The sequence below is a fragment of the Malaclemys terrapin genome, chromosome 3 (assembly GCF_027887155.1).
Source record: "Malaclemys terrapin pileata isolate rMalTer1 chromosome 3, rMalTer1.hap1, whole genome shotgun sequence".
In the NCBI taxonomy this organism is placed as follows: domain Eukaryota; kingdom Metazoa; phylum Chordata; order Testudines; family Emydidae; genus Malaclemys; species Malaclemys terrapin.
The window spans coordinates 149,707,692-149,728,242 of NC_071507.1; the positions used below are offsets into that span (position 1 = coordinate 149,707,692).

The 20,551-nt window shown below is 42.6% G+C and overlaps 1 protein-coding gene across 2 annotated transcripts in view; it reads left to right on the forward strand.

The window, feature by feature from the left end:
• Positions 1 to 20,551, forward strand: part of FILIP1 (filamin A interacting protein 1) — a 156,830-nt gene that overhangs the window by 43,045 nt on the left and 93,234 nt on the right. For both annotated transcript variants that reach the window (XM_054022433.1, XM_054022434.1), the window contains exon 2: positions 10,673 to 10,951. In XM_054022433.1, the coding sequence (XP_053878408.1) occupies positions 10,679 to 10,951 (273 nt within the window). In that variant the 5' untranslated portion in view covers positions 10,673 to 10,678. The remainder of the gene's footprint in view (positions 1 to 10,672; positions 10,952 to 20,551) is intronic.

A 20,551-nucleotide genomic window follows, 5' to 3' on the forward strand; every position in this document is an offset into this window, starting at 1 on the left:
GCATTGCCTGCCTAGTAATCTTCCAGGCATGTTCTTGCTGTCACATGATGAAGCAAATGTTTAATAATTGTAGACTAAAATTAATGGTGACAAGATTTCTTTAAAGCCTGCATTAAAGGTCATGAGCTGCTCTTCTAGAGGAATGGAAGAACTTCAGAGAGTGGAAAGCAGGAAAAAATATGCAAAGGATAAAATACCCATTGACCCAATTCTTCAAGGAGCTACATGTCTATGAAGAGGTGCGGAAAACGTCCATGAAAGTTAGTGTGAATCAGAGATACTTAGTACCCAGAAGTGGAGTGTACTCACTACCTCACAAACTCAGGCCTGTTATGAGCCTTTTTTCCCAAAAGGTCAGTCACAACTACACTGCTGCAATTTCCTGAGAATAAGGCATGTTCCATGCTAACGTCCACTGTGGGACAAGCTACTCAAAACAGATGGAGGGGGCAGTGGGGAATCTGGGCAATAACCCAGATACTCCTGTCACCTCCACACATGCTACACCCTAGGAAGGTGGTCCAGGTTGCTGGGGAGCTTTAGGGCAGGCCTACACTACAAATTTACATCGGTGCAGCTGCAGCATGTCTGGTGAAGACGCTCTAAGCCAATGGGAGAGAGCTCTCCTCTTGGCTTAACTCCACCTCCTGCGAGAAGCAGTAGCTGTGTTGGCAGGAGAAGCTCTCCCGCTCACATAGCACTGTCTACATGGGGGATTAAGGTCAGTATAACTACGTCGCTCGGGGTGGGGTGGATTTTTCACCCCCCTGAGCAACGTAGTTATATCAAAGTAAATGTGTAGTGTAGACCTGACCTTAAAAGGCATTGGATCAGATATGCTACCCCAATACAGCCCTGTGCCTTAATGGCACAGTCTGGCTCTGTACACTGTATTTGTAGGCTAAATTCTGATCTCATTGAAATCAATGCCAAAACTCCTATTGACGTCCTAGTGGGAAACGAATTAGAGTAATGTACCATCCAGTAAAAATAGCCAGCCGCTTGAGTACTGTGATACCAGTGATGATTTTCTTTTAAAACCAAACTTTGTTGTAATATCAGATTAAAAAACAAGCATCCCAGATATCCAATTAGGTTGCATCATAATGGGAATAGAGCACTGTAGTGGTAGATGGGCACTTTGCTATGCGAGAACACATGCACTGGATGTACTAGGCTAGGAAGGACAGTAAATCCACCCAAATAAGGCATACATTTTTAACAGTGAGTGTTATTAACCATTGGAACAATTTACCAAAGTGTTTGGTGGATTCTGCATCACTGACAATGTTTAAATCAAGACTGGATGTTTTTCTAGAAGTTATGCTTTAGGAATTATTTTGGGGAAGTTCTATAGCCTGTGTTATACAAGAAATCAGACTAGATGATCACAGTGGTCCCTTCCAGCTTTGGAATCTATGAAACAGACACAGATCAAACAATAAACGTTTATTTTGAGTAGGTGGTGACCTAAATTCCTCTCCCTATTATCCCTCAGCCAGTGTAGCCAAAATGCCTTTCCAGTTGAAGGCAGCTGGACGAGACTCCCTGTGAAACAAGTCCATGCCACTGCTTTGCTAGACAAAGTGGATTGCTCAAGTGCAACCAATGTAACTGAGGGAAAGTTTGGCTTGAAATCAATGAAGCCAACAAAATGACACTAGCATAAACCACATGTATCGTACTCTGTGTCCACTGGATTTGCCCTGAAGGTTATATCACTAGTTTTGTGAAATTGTCTTGTTTTGAAGAACATTATATCAACTCACAATGACTAAGAAAGTTTCAGAAAATTTTTTGATAGGCAAATAGTTCCTAAATAGCAATTCTCACACACAAAACTGAAGTATTTTTCTCGGTAGAGAAACTGTATGGTCGTTATATATACATGCTGTTATGGTTTGTCATGGATCTGTAGGGTGTGCATCTCTCTGACCTTTAGACAATCTTTCTGAGAGTGTAACCCTTTAGTGCAAGGTCTTCTATTTTTGGCAAGACAGAGTGTAGCGGGTCCAGTACATGGACTGCAGGTCTATACTACTGCTTAAGTCAATATAAATTTAATTGCTCCAGGGTGTGAAAAAGCACTCCTCCCGAGGGAGGCAAGTTTCGTGCTGTCCACACTGGCTGATGTAGTGCTGTAGTGTAGACTTGCCCTTAGACTGGGCCCTGTGGCTTAGTTCTCCTGTTTCTCACCAGGGTTCTTTCAGCAAGTCCAAAAGAACTTGAATTCCTGTCAGAGACGCTATCCTTTTGAGAGCAATGTTAGCAGTGACAGCCTGTTTAAAACAAGCCAGCAGTTATTAATCAAATGAAAGGCAATATGTAGGTTCTTAGGTTAGAATGGAAAAGAAAAGCTTGCAAGAGTGTCTATGGTAGCAGCCCAATCTGCCTCTATTGCCCAAGCATCCTGAATTCAAATCCATTACACTTAGGCCTGGTCCACACTAACCCCCCACTTCAAACTAAGATACGCAACTTCAGCTATGTGAATAACGTAGCTGAAGTCGAAGTACCTTAGTTCGAACTTACCGCGGGTCCAGACGCAGCAGGCAGGCTCCCCCATCGACTCCGCATACTCCTCTCGCGGCGCAGGAGTACTGGCGTCGACGGCGAGCACTTCCGGGATCGATCCGGGATCGATTTATCGCGTCTAGACAAGACGCGATAAATCGAACCCAGAAGATCGATTGCTTACCGCTGGACCCGGAGGTAAGTATAGATGTACCCTAAGCAGCAGAGTTCTTATTCCTGACCCCTGACTATCTCAGTTCTTTGTTTCAAGCTTTAGTCAAGCTGTTTTCACATGTTCTGCCTCCCTTGATTGGCAGTCATTAAAAATGTAATTGTTGCGTTGATCCCAGTATAGTAGAGAGACAAGGTGGGTGAGGTAATATCTTTTATTGGACCAACTTCTGTTGGTGAAAGAGACAATCTTTGGAGCTTACACAGAACTCTTCTTTCATGCTATGTAAGCTCAAAAGCTGGTCTCTTTCACCAGCAGAAGGTGGTCCAATAAAAGATATTATCTCATATACATAGATAGCGTGTAATGGAGGCAAGGGGAGGCTAAGCCTCTCCAAACCTCGCACTGCTGTGGGCGGGGGGGTGAGGAGTGGCAGATTTGGGCCCCTGGAAAAATCTCCCCCCATCATGGCCCTGGGGCTGGAGGAGCTCTCACTCCCCGCTGCGGTGGTAGGGGAATAGAGCTTTTCTGGTCTTAGGGCTGCAGCGGGAAAGGGGAGTGGTGGTGGAAGGAGTGAGCAAGGGGCAGGGGCTCAGGGTGGAAAAGGCAGAACGTGGGCAGAGCTGCAGGCATAAGGGGCAGAATGGGAGAGGGGCTGCAGGCTCCAAGCTCCAGCCAGGGCAAAGAGCTCCACCATGCCGGACGACCTCTCACCTTCCCCCTCGTGGCCCCCCGACCGAACTCTCAGCCCCCCAGCTGGGATCATAGGAGGGAGGGTGTGAGAGCAGCGAGTGGGAGTGGGGCCTTGGTCAGAAGAGGCAGAACAGGGGGTTAGCCTCTTCAATGCGAAGCTTCACCCACTACCCATGCTCATCCACCTTATCTCATTAAAAGTAATGTCCAGTTGTTGGTCTTCCTTTATATCTCCAAGGTAACTCCGTTCATATATTGTTGACAGTCCTTGATAGTTCATTCATACCAACCCAAACATGCCTACCTGACCAACACTCTGATTTCCCTGTCCCAGAGGAGAAATTAACCCCCTCAGTGCTAATTGGTCACAATGCACAAGTAAGTGGGGAAACTGAGAAATTGAAAAGGAATACAAATAAATAATTTGATTTGAAAATATAAGGAAAAAAGAGAAATTAAGGCAACCAATACTGCACCTCAGAGAGCAGGTCTTTGTCAAAGCGTTTTCTACGAACATAAAAAAAAAGTTCTTGTTCACCAAAGTAGGTTAGGGGATGTTTATCCATCCATTCCATTGATAGTAGAAAGCCGTAATATACATTAGATACCAATATATTTTATAATACACCCCCCCACACACACATACCGTTTGTCAGAAACCGGATAGTGCTAATAGGGCCAAATCCAGGTTCTCCATAACTGCTGTGCTCCCTGACAGCAGTGCTGTTCCAGTGCATTGGGCAGGCAGGGTGCTGAGCCTTGCACAGGGGCCGTGAACCATGGATCTCATGCTCACAGATGAGTTTAAGCTGGCAGAAAGGGGCAGAGGTGTGACTTGTGGATCCACCAGCTATTCTCCCTACCTCATGGAGCACTGCTGGTGTTATTGCAAATAGAGCAGCCATACAGTACCCTAGGGGAGAGGGCACTCCCTCCCTGGTCCCGGTGAAGATCCTCAGTCTGCAGCTTGGTTATCTAAGCACCAAGGCAAGGGTTTGTCCCATGATACCTAGTGTACAGATACCTGTACTTAAACAAGCACCTGACATCCTCCATCACAAAAGGACATGATCTTTCAATCTCCCCCCCCCACCCCCCCAAGATAAATTACTTTACATTTGGTAAAGGTAAAAGGAATAAGAACCTTGTATTCAGTTTGATTCTTCAGGTGTGCAGATAGTCTGTGACCCATAAGAGGAGAAGAAAGGCAGCTAGAGAGCACAGTGGGATAGTGCTCTAGCCTTTTTGTTTTCTGGAGATTTAGGAAACTGCAGAACTACAAAGGGTTAACATTTGTTCCGTTCTTCATAGTGTTAGTCATTAGGGTTACATTCTCTTCTGGCTACATGTGTATCATAACTCAAACTGGCATCGGAGTGTTCTGTAAAACCAAACCCAGGGATGTCTCAAATCTGTGTTTCATAGAACCCGAATGCCAAACTTTGAGGGAGAGGAATTTGGAGAAATGGCTCCACATTGGTCTCATCTTTAAAAAAACTTTTATTGGACATACATGCGGTGTACTGTTAGCTTTTCACAGAAACACAGCACTTCCATATGGTGTTTCTATTATTCAGATCTATTATTAAACTTCAGACTACAATTTGTGTCCACAGCCAATGACCATATTATGGATCTAAATCAACAGTCTTTTTTTGAACTCTCACACTATTATTTTTTTGAGATGAGAAACCATTATGTAGCCAAAATCAGCATGTTTGATTATCATAAGGGACTGTCTGCTAGGGTTCAGAGAAATCTTTGCATTATCTGATTCTAATAATAACACAGCTAATGTAACAATATATTCCAATCTGGCCTGTTATTCCAGGAACTCTAGTGAGGTTATATAACAATAGATAGAAGAAAAGGGGTTGGAACAACGGATAGTCTACTCTCTCCTGACATTCTACTCAGCAAATTACTCACAAAGATTTCTTACAATAAAAGTAAAGAACATTTAAAAAAACTTGTATGTGTTGTTAACTTTTGAAAACTGAAGAATCTATGCCCAGAACAACAATATAGGTTCAAGTAAATAATCACAGCATTCAGCTTTTCCTTATTATTTTTAAGGCACTGTGGTGCTTAATAGATAAATAAAAGAGTGAATGTCACTGTCTTGAAGCACTTACAGCCCATTTATAGAGCTCAGTCCTGCAAATATGTATTTACACAAGTAGTCAGTAATGCTTGCAGTCAATGGGATGAGTTGTACAACTCCTTGTTTGAGTAGAATTTGGCAGCCTGGGCCATAGTTTAAGATGTAGCTTGGTGAGGGAAGGAACAAGCACGGGGTTAAATGTAAACATTAAACTCCTACAATGTAAATAATCTACATCTGAACTACTTCTTCGGGGTACACAATCCCTTCAGTTTCACATATGTGGGGTCCTGTGTCATGGAGGGCAGGCAGCAGGAGGATGTTTATCACTAGAATTAGGTCTGGGTAGGTCCCCAAAATCAGTTTGTGGAACAGGGAGGTGGAATTGTGATGGGATAACACATAGGCCAGGTAACCGGGCTTTGGGCAGTCACGCACTTGGCATAACCCTGGAATATCATCCAACAATTCAGACACTGTTTTTGTTTAGATCACCATATTATCAGAAATATAAAAGAATGGTAGCCTAGGTCCAAAATAATAATACTTAATACTCATAATTCCAAGACAAAACATTCAGGCCAGATTCTCCCGTACATTCTGGCTGCTTTGCACTGCTCCAATTAAAAAAGCAGCCATATCTAAGTCAGGCTTACAGCTGCTTTGCATCACCAGAGCACGGCAAAGCAGCCAGACCATAGCAGTAAATTTGGTCTTTAGTCTCAGAATGCTCTATAAAGCAGTTATTAAAACTTCAGTCCCTGCAACTGTCATTTAATCCTGAGTTCACCAGCATCTCTGCCACCAGCATACAACACCTTGGTGCCCAGCAGGGGTTTTGGAAAGAGTACTGAGGGAAGGAATTTAAGATATAGGCAGAGATTTTAAAATTACATTTATCCTGGTGAGTTTACACCTTAAAAGATTGTTTATTTAGTGTCTGTGAGTGTAATTGAATGCTTGCCACACCTACTTCAATCTCAAATTTAATGCAAAATAAAATTACATGTGCTAAAGAAATATCAAAAAGTCAGCTAAGATTGTAAAGGTTGATTCCTTTAGCACCATGACAAGAAAATTCTCAATTTGGCAATTAGTATGAAAAACTAGGATTATTGATTAATCTACATGCAATATTAGTATATTTTGTAATTCAATTTAACAGATGTCTTCAGTGGAGTGATGTTGATTTACATCAGTTTAGGATCTGGCCCCAGATTTTTTTTAAACTTTGTCTAAATGAGCACTAGTTATTTGCGGTTCACATGCTTGTAAGCCTGCACTTAGTTGCTCAATTACTATCCTATGTGAATGTTGTTTAGACTTTCACTGGTGTGTGACAACAAAGTGGTTCTGTCATATTGTAATGGCAACATAGAAATGAAGGGCTGGAAGGGACCTTGAGAGGTCATCAAATCCAGCTCCTTGCACTGAGGCAAGACCAAGTATACCTAGGCCATCCCTGACAGGTGTTGGTCTAACTTGTTCATAAAACCCTCCATTGATGGGGATTCCACAGCCATCCTTGGAAACCTATTTCAGAGCTTAACTATCCTTATATTTAGAAAGATTTTCCTGATATCTAACCAAAATCCCCTTTGCTGAAGATTAAGCCCATGACTTCTTGTCCTGCCTTCAGTGGACATGGAAAACGATTGATCACCATCCTCTTGATAACACCCTTAACATATCTGAAGACTGTTATCAGGTCCTGCCTCAGTCTTCTTTTCTCAAAACTTAAAAAGGCTCAGTTTCTTTAACCTTTCCTCATAGGTCAGGTTTTCTAAACACTTTATAATTTTTGTTGCTCTCCTCTGGACGCTCTCCAATTTGTCCACATATTTCTTGAAGTTTGGCACCCAGAACTGGACTCAGCACTCCAGTTGAGATATCCCCAGTGCCGGGTAGTGAGGGACAATTACATATGAGGCTCCTGTTAATATGCCCCAGAATGATGTGACACAAGAAAGCAGCATGACACCCCTCAGGAAGTCTGGCATGCACAGTTACCCTTATCTAGTCTTTTATGGCACAGCTGAAGTGTCTGAACAGCATTACTCAACTGGTCATGAGTTAAATTTAACTATTCTGTGAATCTTCAGTTCTAAGGGTTTAGTCATCTTTCTGCCAAGGTCACTATGTAATATATTATAAACTAGAGCACTGTGTAATGTAACAATCTGGTTTCCACTTGAAAACGTATATATATGATCTGAAATGCTTACGGGATGCTCTAAAACAGTGGTGGGCAATGTGCGGCACGCGGGCCGTACGCGGCCCATCAGGGTAATCTGCTGGCCGGCCACCAGACAGTTTGTTTACACTTGCATGGCCACCTGCAGCTCCCGGTGGCAGTGGTTTGCCGTTCCCAGCCAATGGGAGCTGTGGGAAGCGGCGGCCAACACGTCCCTGTGGCCCGCACCGCTTCCCACAGCTCCCATTGGCCGGGGTTGCCCACCAGTGCTCTAAAACCATGAAATCATTCACTCTCAAGTCTAAACCATGAAAAATGTTTTAGGTGCTCTTGTGGCTGGAGGCTGCAGACCAGAGGGACTCATAAGGAAATACATAGAAAATAGAGACAAAGTAAATCCCAAGTGCTCTGTCTTGGAGAGGAAACATGGTTGTGGAGTTTAAAACCCATTACAACCAAACAAACTGAGTAGCCCTATCTGAAAGGAAACATAGTATAGTGTTTATTTTTCCATTACAAACCTGAGACCCAAAAGATTTCCTGAGCTCCTCAGATATTGTTCATGCTCATAATGGAGATCTGTTTTTAGAAAACATAGTTCTTGTGATAAATCTAAACAGTCTGATGAATAATATACTGTGTAGGCTTTCAGGAAGTTAGTAGCTATTGTATACCTGTATCACATACTGTCTGGGTGGAAATAACTTTACAATGCAAGCAACCTCATTACGAGACTCTCTTGCTTAAAAACACTGGGCTGGATTCTCTTCTCAGGATAGACTTCATTGAATTCAATAGCGTTAAACCAGTATATAACAGATGAAAATGAAAAAAACAATCAGGCATTCTGTGAATGACATTACAAAAAATTAAGGCTAATATAAACAAGATATTTATAGCACTGGCTAGAATCAACTTAAATGTAAATCCTTCTAGGCTCTGTGTAAGATTACCCAAACTGATTTGCCAGTGTACTTTAAGATTTGCATTGTCATTACTGATCTGCTATTTCTGGGTTTTTCATCAACACAGATTGGCAATTATACCAAACTGGTAGTACTTGTGATGCTGAAAATCATCTCCTGTGACTAGAGAACAAAGTTCAAACTAAAGTCAGAAGTGAATTTAGGCAAGTCTAAGAAAAATCAATAAAATTATACCAGTTTTACCACAGTATAAGCGATCAGAGAATCAAGCCCTAAGAATGTCAAAGAAAGTCTAGAGGTTATCTAAGATATCGTTATTTACACCTTCCTCCAGGTCCCTCAAACAGTTTGTTATACTTAATCTCCATCTAAGCTCCCTTCAACTCACTTCTACTTATTATATCTTCAACCGCTTTACATGTTAGTTCTTAATCTGCCTACCTAACCTAACCAAGTCTAAGGGAGTCTAAATTGGCTTAACTCACACAATAAGAGGCCAGAAGACAGGAGTGTAGCACAAAAAGAAACAGGGTGTGTGTAATAAAGTAAGTTGAAGAGGCCCCCCTTACTTTAACTTAATCCTTTTTATGCCTTCTTCTGACTGTTCAGCCTATAAATTACATCTGCTTATAGTCTTACACATTAATAAGTAGGTCTAAGGAAGTCTGAGTTTTAGGGTGACAAAGTTAATATCAGGGAGTCTAACTTATACCTCCTTACTCCTTAGCTCTGAATTTGGCCCTGAAACAGGCCTCAAAATTCATTATTACTATTTTACAGTTCTATTACAGTAACATCCAGAGTCCAAATCATAACTGGGGCCTCATGGTGGTAGGCACTGTACAAATACTTACAAAGACACAGTCCCTGCCTCAGACACCTTACCATAGGTAAGTGACACATGAAAGGTGGGAGGGTAGGGGTATATGTCCAAATATATACACTTGACTATATTTTGCATTTTATAATTGTAAGTAGATGAAGTGAGTGCCAACGAATCCCACCTCCCCCATCAAGCCATAACTAACTGGCTGATTTCCTATAAGCATTGAGACCTAGGTGAGTCTCAAAAAGAGATGTGATGGAACAGAGGATAATGACCTTACTGATCAGATCAAGAAGGGAACTGCATACTTGGGGGGGCAGCAAAGAAGAAGACATAGAGATGTTTGTGAGAGAAGCAAACAAACAGGCAGATGGGGCTGTTCTTGGCAGAGAGAAAACTGCATGGGAGGCAACTTGGTAAGAGCAGACATGTAGGGATGGACAGTGTGGTGAAGAACCTTGAAAGTGAGGACAAACAGCTTCAACTTGGTGTAGTTAAAGGAGGTCCAACGGAGAGATTAAACAGGATGTTTCTGTGGTCAGAGTGACATACAGAATAGATTATTTTAACAGCTCTGTTTAGTGTGAACCCAGGAAGGTGATGTGCGTGTTAGGGAGGGATGGAGAGGTTGATGTCACGATAATCAAGACTGGAAATGATGAAGAGGGTCTGCAGAAGAGGGTTATCTCAGTTACCAACATTGAACCCAACACGCCACAGGTGAGAAGCTAGAGAATTATCCTAGTTTGTCACATTCCTTCTCACTCTGTCTCTTAGAAAACTTACACTCAAGGTATATGCTTTTATAAATATTAAGTACAGTCTTATCTTTCAGCTGACTCTCATGTTAAATCAAGATGTGCCTCCAAACCCAGTGTTCTCATTTTTTCTTACAGTGAGCCAACCGAATGCTGAATGATAAAATAAAGAGACTGGAAAATTTTAGTTACCAGTTTCCCACATCATTCCAAGCACTGCAGAATGTAACTCACCTGAGTATGGTTACCCTGTTTTAAGGCTCTATTAAGTTTATAATCAATATTATGATTCATTGGCTTCCAAAGACAAACTTGTTGACATGGGTGAGCTTTTCAGCACTCTTGCATTGAGCATGACGTTAATCTTGGTATTCAGAATGAAACGATGGCTCTTCCTCTTGGCAATAATTCTGCTGTAGATCAAGTGTTCATATAAATAGTTTTACATGCTTAGAAAATGCATCTTTATAATTTTCTCTCTCTAGGTGGGGATGAGATCCCGAAACCAAGGTGGAGAAAGCTCTCCTAATGGGCATTTCTCCAGTTCTAAGCCCATTGTCAGCAATGCAGAGAATGAAAACCTTCAGGAAGATGCCAATAAAAAGAACAAATCTCATCGAAAGGAAGAGGAGGTCATGGTCTCAGGGACTGTAAAACAACACTTAAAGTCACCGGCACCTGGTGAACGAAAGAACAAGAAATCCATAGAACTTTCTAAAGAGGACTTAATCCGGCTCCTCAGTATAATGGAAGGAGAACTGCAGGTAAATAAAACATTCTCTCTCTTATATAACTCTTCTGCCTTTTCTCCTTGTTACACTCTTCTCTGAGGGTATGTTTGCACTTGGAATTGGGGAGATAATTCCCAGCTCCAGGAGACGTACTCACACTAGATGTACTCACACTAGCCCTCACCAAGCTATTGCACTAAATATGGAGTGCAGCCACAGCAAAGCAAGCAGTGGGAAGGCTAGCTGCCCTGAGTACCTGCCTGTGAGAGACCCTAGGCAGACACTTAGGGAGGCTAGCCCCTCCTGCTGCTCATGCTGCCATGGCTACACTATATTTTTAGCATACTTGCTCAATAAGAGCTAGTGCAAGGATGTCTCCTGCAGCTATGCATCACACCCCCAGCTCTAAATGTAGACATACCTTGAGAGACTTGGGTTTCAACATTGGCACACACAATTAAGACAAAGGGCTCCAAAGGAGGAGTAATGACAAATGAGATTGAGTGGGTTGAGGTGTTTAGTGCAGAAGTCACTATTAAGTACAGCCTTATTGAAATCCTCATTAGTGATTTGCAGAGGAATTGCAAAGGAGGGAGGAGTTGCAAAGGAGTTTCAGAATAGAAAGAGAAATACTAAGGGGCCTAAAGAGATTAGACATGTGGGCAGAAAACAACCATATGAGATTCAGATGCAAACAAGTACAATGGGGGAAACAACTCAGAATACAGTTATTCAGTGCGAGGGAGAAACCTGGAAATTATTAATGCTTGAGGTGGCAGTGGGGCAATACATGAAACAATTTAGCCTTTTATACTGCACTTGTGTTTATATTTGTGAACCACAGCATTCCGAAAGCTATACCAATTTTCCTGGCTGAGTTGACACATTTACCTACAGCTGGGATGGTGCTATAACAGGGGGAATGGGATTTCTTTTCATAGTGGCATCCCCTCTCTGCATTTCTCCTAAAACTGCCCAGGTGCAATTTAAATGCGGTCAGAGCTTTTATCATCCCCAGCCCCTTCTTTCCAGTGAACCACTATTACACAGCACTTTTTTTATGCCCTGCTTTTCCTGAAAGCCACATTCACTGGACTTTTCCTTTAGTGTTGCACTCATCCCTGTTGCCTCTCCATTAATCCACTGGCAGGAAACAATTATGTTGTGAGTGATCAACCATTGAGAAACCTGAGTTACACCACCACTGCAAAAACATCAGGCCTGAGCTCATTACTGAACACTATTATTCCATCCATATTTCATCACCAAAATACCAAGGCACAGTCTAAGGCGCATTGATTGGTTGCTTTCTTAGTAGATATGTATAAAAGAAAAATAATCTTGTCAGCAGAGAAGAGAAACCAACTTTTTTTTTCATTTAGTGGCAGAAACTAAATTGTTCTTTGTTTTTTTACTTTAATTTGTCACAAACAAAAGGCACCTTTCCAGAGGAATACAACCATAATTTATCTATGACAAATGGAAATAAAGAGAATGAAATTCTGTCTGATTCAGTTTTACAAAAAGTCATGCTATTGCTTCTGGGGCAGAATTTCACTAGCCATGTGTACTGTTAAAAATGGAAAAATTTCACCTTGGATGAGATTTGCAACTATGTTTGAAAATATCAGTGTTAATTTTTGCAAAGCAAAATTGTCACACACAGCTGTAGTGTTGAATGCAGTCTGATCTGATTAATCATTTAACATATGTATGGTTTCCTGAAAGATTTAAGCAGAAATCAGTTCAGTGATTTCTATGCATCACTGATGGGGGAGGGATGAAATACACTTTTGTGGTGAAGACACAAGCCTACATGACAGGAGATTTGCTTCTATTCTTGGCTCTGTTGTAGAATTCTGTCTAACTTTGGTTAAGTCACTTACAGCCTGATCCCCAGTGCTTAATTTGTGCTGGGGCTTGCCAGGGCTCAGCCCTGGCACCTCTAGACTTGGCAGTTCATAGCCCCATGCTGGGCCCTTGGACAGCTCTGTAGACAGTGCTGCTGCCAGCCACAGCACAGAAGTAAAGGTGGCAATACACCATACCATGCCACCCTTACTTCTGTGCTGCTGCTGGCAGCGGCACTGCTTTCAGAGCTAGGTGCCGGGTCAGTAGCTGCCACTCTCTGGCTGCCCAGCTCTGAAGGCAGCACAGCTGGCAGCAGCAGTGCAGAAGTAATGGTAACAACACCATACCATGCCCGGTGCTGGCCAGCAGCAGCCACTCTCCCGCCACCCCGCTTGAGCCCTGCCACCTCTTTCATTACAAATTAAGCATTGCTGATCCTGCTCCCATTCATGTAAATTCCTGTAGACTTCACTGGAGCACAGCTGGGTCTTCAGTCTTTGTCTCTCACTTTACATTGAGGGAACAGAAAGATTAAAGGCCCATCCATCCACCTCCTCATATGCCATATCCTCATATGGCAACTGAGCACAATCATCATCTGAACGGCAGTAGCATCCAAAGTTCTCAGTCAAGATTGTAGTCCCATTGTACTAGACACTATTCAAACAAATGAATAGTCCCTGCCACAAAGAGCATAGAGTCTATTGATACTTACCTACCCCACAAGAGGACTGTGAAGCTAAATTTGTTCATGTCTGTGAAGCACTTTGAGATCCTCAGGAGGAAAGTGCTATTGAAGTGGAAAGTATTAATTGTTAATCCGTAGGGTTTTTAATATAGCTTCAAAAACCAATTTGAATTATTTACCCCAATTATGCTAAATGTATTGAATTGTTAATAGAGTGGGCAGGCCAAAGAAGCCTGGCTTGAGATGCAGGTCTGGGCTTTGTGATCATAAATTAGGACAAGCCAAAAAAGAATCATGCCAGGGTGAATATTCTGGCACTACTCCCTGGCTGTCACAGTGACCTACTACACTGTATCGTTTTACGTATTTTCTTTTTCAGATGTGTATAGTCAACTGTAGTGGCTTGACTAGTGTTTTGATTCACAGAGCCAAATCAAACTCTGGGTTTAGCTTGGTCTTCAAACCTTCTGGATTGTTCAAATTACATTACTTAGCTGGTCTCTAGAACAAGAGACTCCTGTTAGCCACAGCTCTGGTGCCATGGTTTAAGTGCTTTATAAAGCACCTTTCCTACTCAAGATATTGAGACAGGGTCCAGGACATGCAAAATAGGGTGACAGCCTAGTCTTTGGAAACCATTTAAACACCAGCAGAACAAACATCATATAGACACATGTGACAAGGTTTTGTTGAGAGAATGACTGCAGGCTTTGCATCTAGGATTAACCAATATCTTTGCAAAAAGTGCCATCAAGTCTTTAACATCTACAAGGCAACAAATCTAATTTATCACACTTCTAACAATGCAGCGACCTCCCAGTACTCTGTTGCATTGCTGTCGGTACTGATAATGAGACCTTAATATGGGATGTGAATCCCTAGCTTCTGCTCCAGGGGCTGAAAATGCTAACAAGCTATATCAGGGGTCGACAACCTTTCAGAAGTGGTGTGCCGAGTCTTCATTCATTCACTCTAATTTAAGGTTTCGCGTGCCAGTAATACATTTTAACATTCTTAGAAGGTCTCTTTCTATAAGTCTATAATATATAGCTAAACTATTATTGTATGTAAAGTAAATAAGGTTTTTAAAATGTTTAAGAAGCTTCATTTAAAATTAAATAAAATGCAAAGCCCCCCGGACCAGTGGCCAGGACCCAGGCAGTGTGAGTGCCACTGAAAATCAGCTTGCATGCCGCTTTCGGCACCCGTGCCATTGGTTGCCTACCTCTGAGCTATATGGACATCTCCTAACAGAGATAGTCATAACTTTTTTTAAAAACCACAATGACCTCCAGTAGCTCACCTGAGTTTTGGTTCCTAGAGCCATGTCAGATACTGGTTTGTCTGTCCTCAAATTTCCTAGCTTGGCCATATCTAGTTACTGAGTTTACAGAAGAATAGAGTTTCATAAACCACTAACGTCACCGGTGCCTAAATATTGTTCTGTAAGAAAGTAGAAGGAAAAAATGCATTTACAGACTTGCAGTAATTAGACTTCGTCCCAATATTCATGGGCAGGAGAGCCGTAAGGACAGTCTCTCCAGGAGGGAATAAGAACAAGCTCATGCCAGGAACTGATTTAAAAAGCCACACACTGCTTGATACAATAGTTATTATTCTGCAGCATCTTACTGCTTACAGAAAGCAAGCAGAGATTATGTAGTCTTTAACCACCCACCTCATGCATAGGGGTAAACAATTTGCAGGGGATGTTTCTCCAGTAACAACATGAAAAATGTCTGCTGGTTTTTAAATCATGAAATATTGATTTAAAAAGAAAAAAGAACCTGAACTACAGTCAGACATGAAAGAATAATATCCCTGTGCCTAACACTTTCAGTGATTTTGATGACACAAAAGAAAAGGCATAGATTACCATAACAGAACAGCAGAGGCACCAGGGATCTTTCCAGCTAAGGTGTCATCCTATCTGTGGTACACAGACTTTAGTCTGATACATCTACATGTTTGTACTGGCAAGAAAATATTCCCTCTATATTTTCCAAAGAGCAGCCATTAATCTACAGAAATATCCACCCCAATGTTAAACATTTCCTGATCAGGGGCCTGAAAGGAAACAGGAAGCAGCATGTACACATTTTTACCAGCCTCCCTCCTATTTCAGATTAAAAAAAACAATAATAAAATCTTTTGCAAATGCAGTACTCCACTAGGAATAGTTTATTTTTCAAGGAAAATCATTTATGAGCCAGGTTTTTGTCTGTTGCCTGACAGATGTAGGAAACTGTCTACCACGCTTAAAATCTACACTTCACACCAATTAAAGTAGAAGCACCTATCAACTCAACCCTCTAGTTATATCCTCTGTGTTAGCATGATTCCCTAGTGTGGCACTGGGATATATCAGACTCAGCTCAGAGGTTACCAGTTACATTTGTCTCTTGCACTCTTTAGACAAGCCAAGTCTACACTACCACTTTTATCGGTATAACTTATGTTACTCAGGGATGTGAAAAAAACAACATGAATTTACCACAAAACAGCGGCCCTGAGAAATTGTCAGTCTTCCAAATGGTCAGATGTAACATCTTTTTAGGAGCTTATTGTGAAAGGTGTAAACATTGCATGACAAATGGGCAGAGATTATTTATTAAGTTTGCAGATGATACCAAACTGGGAGGGATTGCAACTGCTTTGAAGGACAGGGTCATAATTCAAAATGATCTGGACAAATTGGAGAAATGGTCTGTGGTAAACAGGATGAATCTTAACAAAGACAAATGCAAAGTGCTCCACTTAGGAAGGAACAATCAGTTTTACACATACAGAATGGGAAGAGACTGTCTAGGAAGGAGTACGGCAGAAAGGGATCTAGGGGTTATAGTTGACCACAAGCTAAATATGAGTCAACAGTGTGATGCTGTTGCAAAAAAAGCAAATGTGATTCTGGGATGCATTAACAGGTGTGTTGTGAGCAAGACACGAGAAGTCATGCTTCCGCTCTACTCTGTGCTGGTTAGACCTCAACTGGAGTATTGTGTCCAGTTCTGGGCACCGCATTTCAAGAAAGATGTGAAGAAATTGGAGAGGGTCCAGAGAAGAGCAACAAGAATGATTAAAGGTCTTGAGAACGTGACCTATGAAGGAAGGCTGAAAGAATTGGGTTTGTTTAATTTGGAAAAGAGAAGACCGAGAGGGGACATGATAGCAGTTTTCAGGTATCTAAAAGGGTGTCATAAGGAGGAGGGAGAAAACTTGTTCACCTTAGCCTCTAAGGATAGAACAAGAAGCAATGGGCTTAAACTGCAGCAAGGGAGGTCTAGGTTGGACATTAGGAAAAAGTTCCTAACTGTCAGGGTGGTTAAACACTGGAATAAATTGCCTAGGGAGGTTGTGGAATCTCCATCTCTGGAGATATTTAAGAGTAGGTTAGATAAATGTCTATCAGGGATGGTCTAGACAGTATTTGGTCCTGCCATGAGGGCAGGGGACTGGACTCGATGACCTCTCGAGGTCCCTTCCAGTCCTAGAATCTATGAATCTATAAAAAAAAATCCTTTAAAAACAAGGTTTCATTTTACAATTAATTTTAATGCTTATGAATAGTGGTGCTTGAATACTTTTTAGAGTGGGGGAGCTGTGCTCCCCCCCGTCCCTGTCCGTGCCCCCTGCTGCTCTCTAGAGCTGGGGCCAGGAGCAGGACCATGTGTTCTGGAGGGGGGGTACATGGACAGGGGTAAGAGGGCTGAGGCTGAGGACACAGCTGGGTTGGATGTGGAGCCCCGTGTGCAGGGCCAGGAGCGGACCCCCAGGCGTGGGTCCAGCAGCCCCATGTAAAACTAGGGGGGTGCTGCAGCACCTTCCGCACCCCTCGTTCCCACACCTATGCTCATGAAAGGCACCAGACTGAGAGCCCTGAAGGCTGGAGTTCTTCATTTCTCTTAAGAGCAATAGACCCAGCATAGTCAATGTTAGTGCAAGTTTCCACCATACCACCAATTCCCAGCCTGGAGGGATTTCTTCTTGGTGTGTCCATTCAATCATTGGCCTCTCTGGATAGAGTGCTAATCAGAGTCTAATTTGTAATGTGAACGCCTGTACATTAGGAACTGGACTAAGGCTACCAGTTCACACTACACATAAGGCCTTGGTTTTAACCTATAAAACTCTAACTGCTTTGTGGCTAGCTATCTGAGGGATTGCATCTCTTCCTATGTTACACTGTATCAGTTGCATACATTCAAGGTGCTCGAGCTAGTACTTCCAGTAATAAAAAAGAGGAAGCTGATAGCAGGACAGTCTACATTGGAGTCCTTAGCTAAGGTCTTGGCTAAAATGAGGTTTGCCCTAATCACAGCCATCATTGCCCAGCCGTTGGTGTGGCTGCACTAGCCCAGACCTCCACAGCTAACAGACAAAGCCACCAACGGCACTTGTTTATAGGTAGTTTATTGTAGTGTTTTGTCATTCATCTTTCTAATAAAAAATTAAGGATTGTAAATTATTACAGCCTTTTCTTACTCTTTCCTTTCACCCCATTTTTCTTTCCTTCCATTGTATATTAATATATTCTATTCTACTCTACTTTACATTTCTCTCTCTGTCAGTATTTAACATTCACTCTTCCCTTAGCTTTCTCTCTCTTTTTCCTTCTTTTTCTTTTCCAGCTATGTTCTTCTCCCCTTCCACAATGGTCTATCTTTCATTCCTCTCCAGTCTCATATCTTCTTCACCCTTCATCCCCCAAATCCACTCCTACACTTGTCTCACTTACCTCTGATCACTATCTCCACTCCTCCCATTCACCACCACCATCCCTCTCCTTTCAGTGATCAAGCCTCTGTTCCCAAACTCCTCTTTTCCAGCAGCACCAAGTCTAGCCTGTTTCTACCACCCTCTCCAGTCCAGAAGTTCCACTCCAGGGAACTAGCTGAAGTAATCTTGGAACCATTAGTGATTATCTTTGAGAGCTCCTGGAGGATGGGTGAGGTCCCAGAGACTGGAAAAGGACAAACATAGCACCTACCTTTAAAAATTGGAACGAAGAGGACCTAGGAATTATAGACCAGTCAGCCTAACTTCGATACTTAGAAAGATACTGGAACAAATTATTAAACAATCAGTTTGTAAGCACCTAGAGGATAATGGGGCTATAAGGAATAGCCAACATGGATTTGTCAAGAACAAATCATGGCAAACCGACCTAATTTCCTTCTTTGGCAGGCTTACTAGTCTTGTGGATAAGAGGGAAGCTGTACACTATTTAGTAAGTCTTTTGACACAGTCCCATGTGACATTCTCATAAGTAAAATAGGGAAATGTGGTATATAAGGTGGGTGCAAACCTGGTTGAGGTCCAGAACCTGAGAGCTGGGCCACGAGAATCCTAGGAGAGCGTTGTCAAGTTCATCTAGCTGGGCTGCAAGCAGAATTAAAATGGTCGCAGCAAACCAGATGTTCTTCAACAAATATTTCTCACTACTTCCTGCAAGAATACTTGTCTTACTGATGGACACAAAAACATCTTTGCTCTGAGATTACATTCAGGATTTATCAAATCTGTGTACTACCTGTATTGCTGTATGGATCAGAACCCTGGACTCCCACAGGGTCTAGGAATGGCTAGAGCAGGCGTTCTCAAACTTTATTGCACTGTGACCCCCCTTCTAACAACAACAATTACTACATGACCCCAGGAGCGGACCGAAGCCTGAGCCTGCCCAAGCCCCACCACCCCAGGTGTGGGGGGCCGGGGCAAAGCCCAAGTCCCACCACCCTGAGTGATGAGGCCAAAGCTGAAGGCCAAGAGCTTCAGCCCCAGGCAGGGGGCCTGTAACCTGAGCCTTGCTGTCTAGGGCTGAAGCCCTCAGGCTTCAGCTTCGGCCCCGAGCGGTGCGGCTCGAGTTTCAGCTTCAGCCCTGGGAAGTGGGACTTGGGCTTCTGGCCCCGGGCTCCAGCAAGTCTAACGCCAGCCCTGGCAACCCCATTAAAATAGGATCCCGACCCACAGTTGGAGAACCGCTGGGCTAGAGGCATTCCATATTTGCAAAATGTCAGAGTCTCACAAAGATCTAGTTTTCCTTCCATTGCTTGTTATATTCAAAAGTGGTGTCGCGTGTTCTTTGGCTGTGTTGTCAGAATGGACAAAAGCAACCAATGCACTATGCTGTCAAACTCTCCACTGAAGCTTGAAAGAATGCATACCCTGACCCTATTGGGCACTGCCTATGCGGCTGCTTCAGAAATGCATGGATTTGCAGGATTGAGCCAAAGCTGGGAACTTCGCTACATGATGCCTAGTGCAGTGCTCTCAAATGTGGTCACTCTGGAGGGTGCAATGGTCTTATATTAACAGGAGTGTCATATGTAAGACACAGGAGGCAATTGTCCTGCTCTGTGAGGTGCTGGTGAAACCTCAGCTGGAGTGCTGCATCCACTTCAGGGAAGTTGTGGACAAATTGTATAGCGTCCAGAGGAAAGCAACAAAAATGAGAAAATGTTTAGAAAAGCTGACCTATGAGGAAAAGTTAAAAAAAAATGGGCATGTTTAGTCTTGAGAAAAGACTGGGGCAGAGGAGCTAAAAACAATCTTCCAATATGTTACAGGCTATTATTAAGAGGATGGTGACCAATTGTTCTCCATGTCCACTGAAGGTAGGAAATTTAGGTTAGATATTAGGAATGATAAGGGTAGATAGGCTCTGGAATAGACTGCATGGGAGGTTATGGAGTCCCCGTCATTGGAGGTTTTAAAGAACGGTTTGTATAAACACTTGTCAGGGATGGTCTAGGTTTAGTCGGTCCTGCTTCAGTGCAGGGGGCTGGACTTGATGATCTCTTGAGGTCCCTTCCAGCCCTACATTTCTATGATTCTTTGATTCTTAAGGTCCTTAATAGACTGTGTGTGTTTGATGATGATGAAAACTGGTTGAAAGACTGTACTCAAAGAATAGTTATCAATGGCTAGTTGAGGACAAATCTAGTGGGGTCCTGCAAGGTCTGTCCTGGTTCTGGTGCTATTCAATATTTTCATTCATGAGTAGGATAATAGAGTGGAGAGCAGTCTTATAAAATTTGTGATGATACCAACTTGGGAGGGGTTGCGAGCACTTTGGAGAAGAGGATGAATTAAAA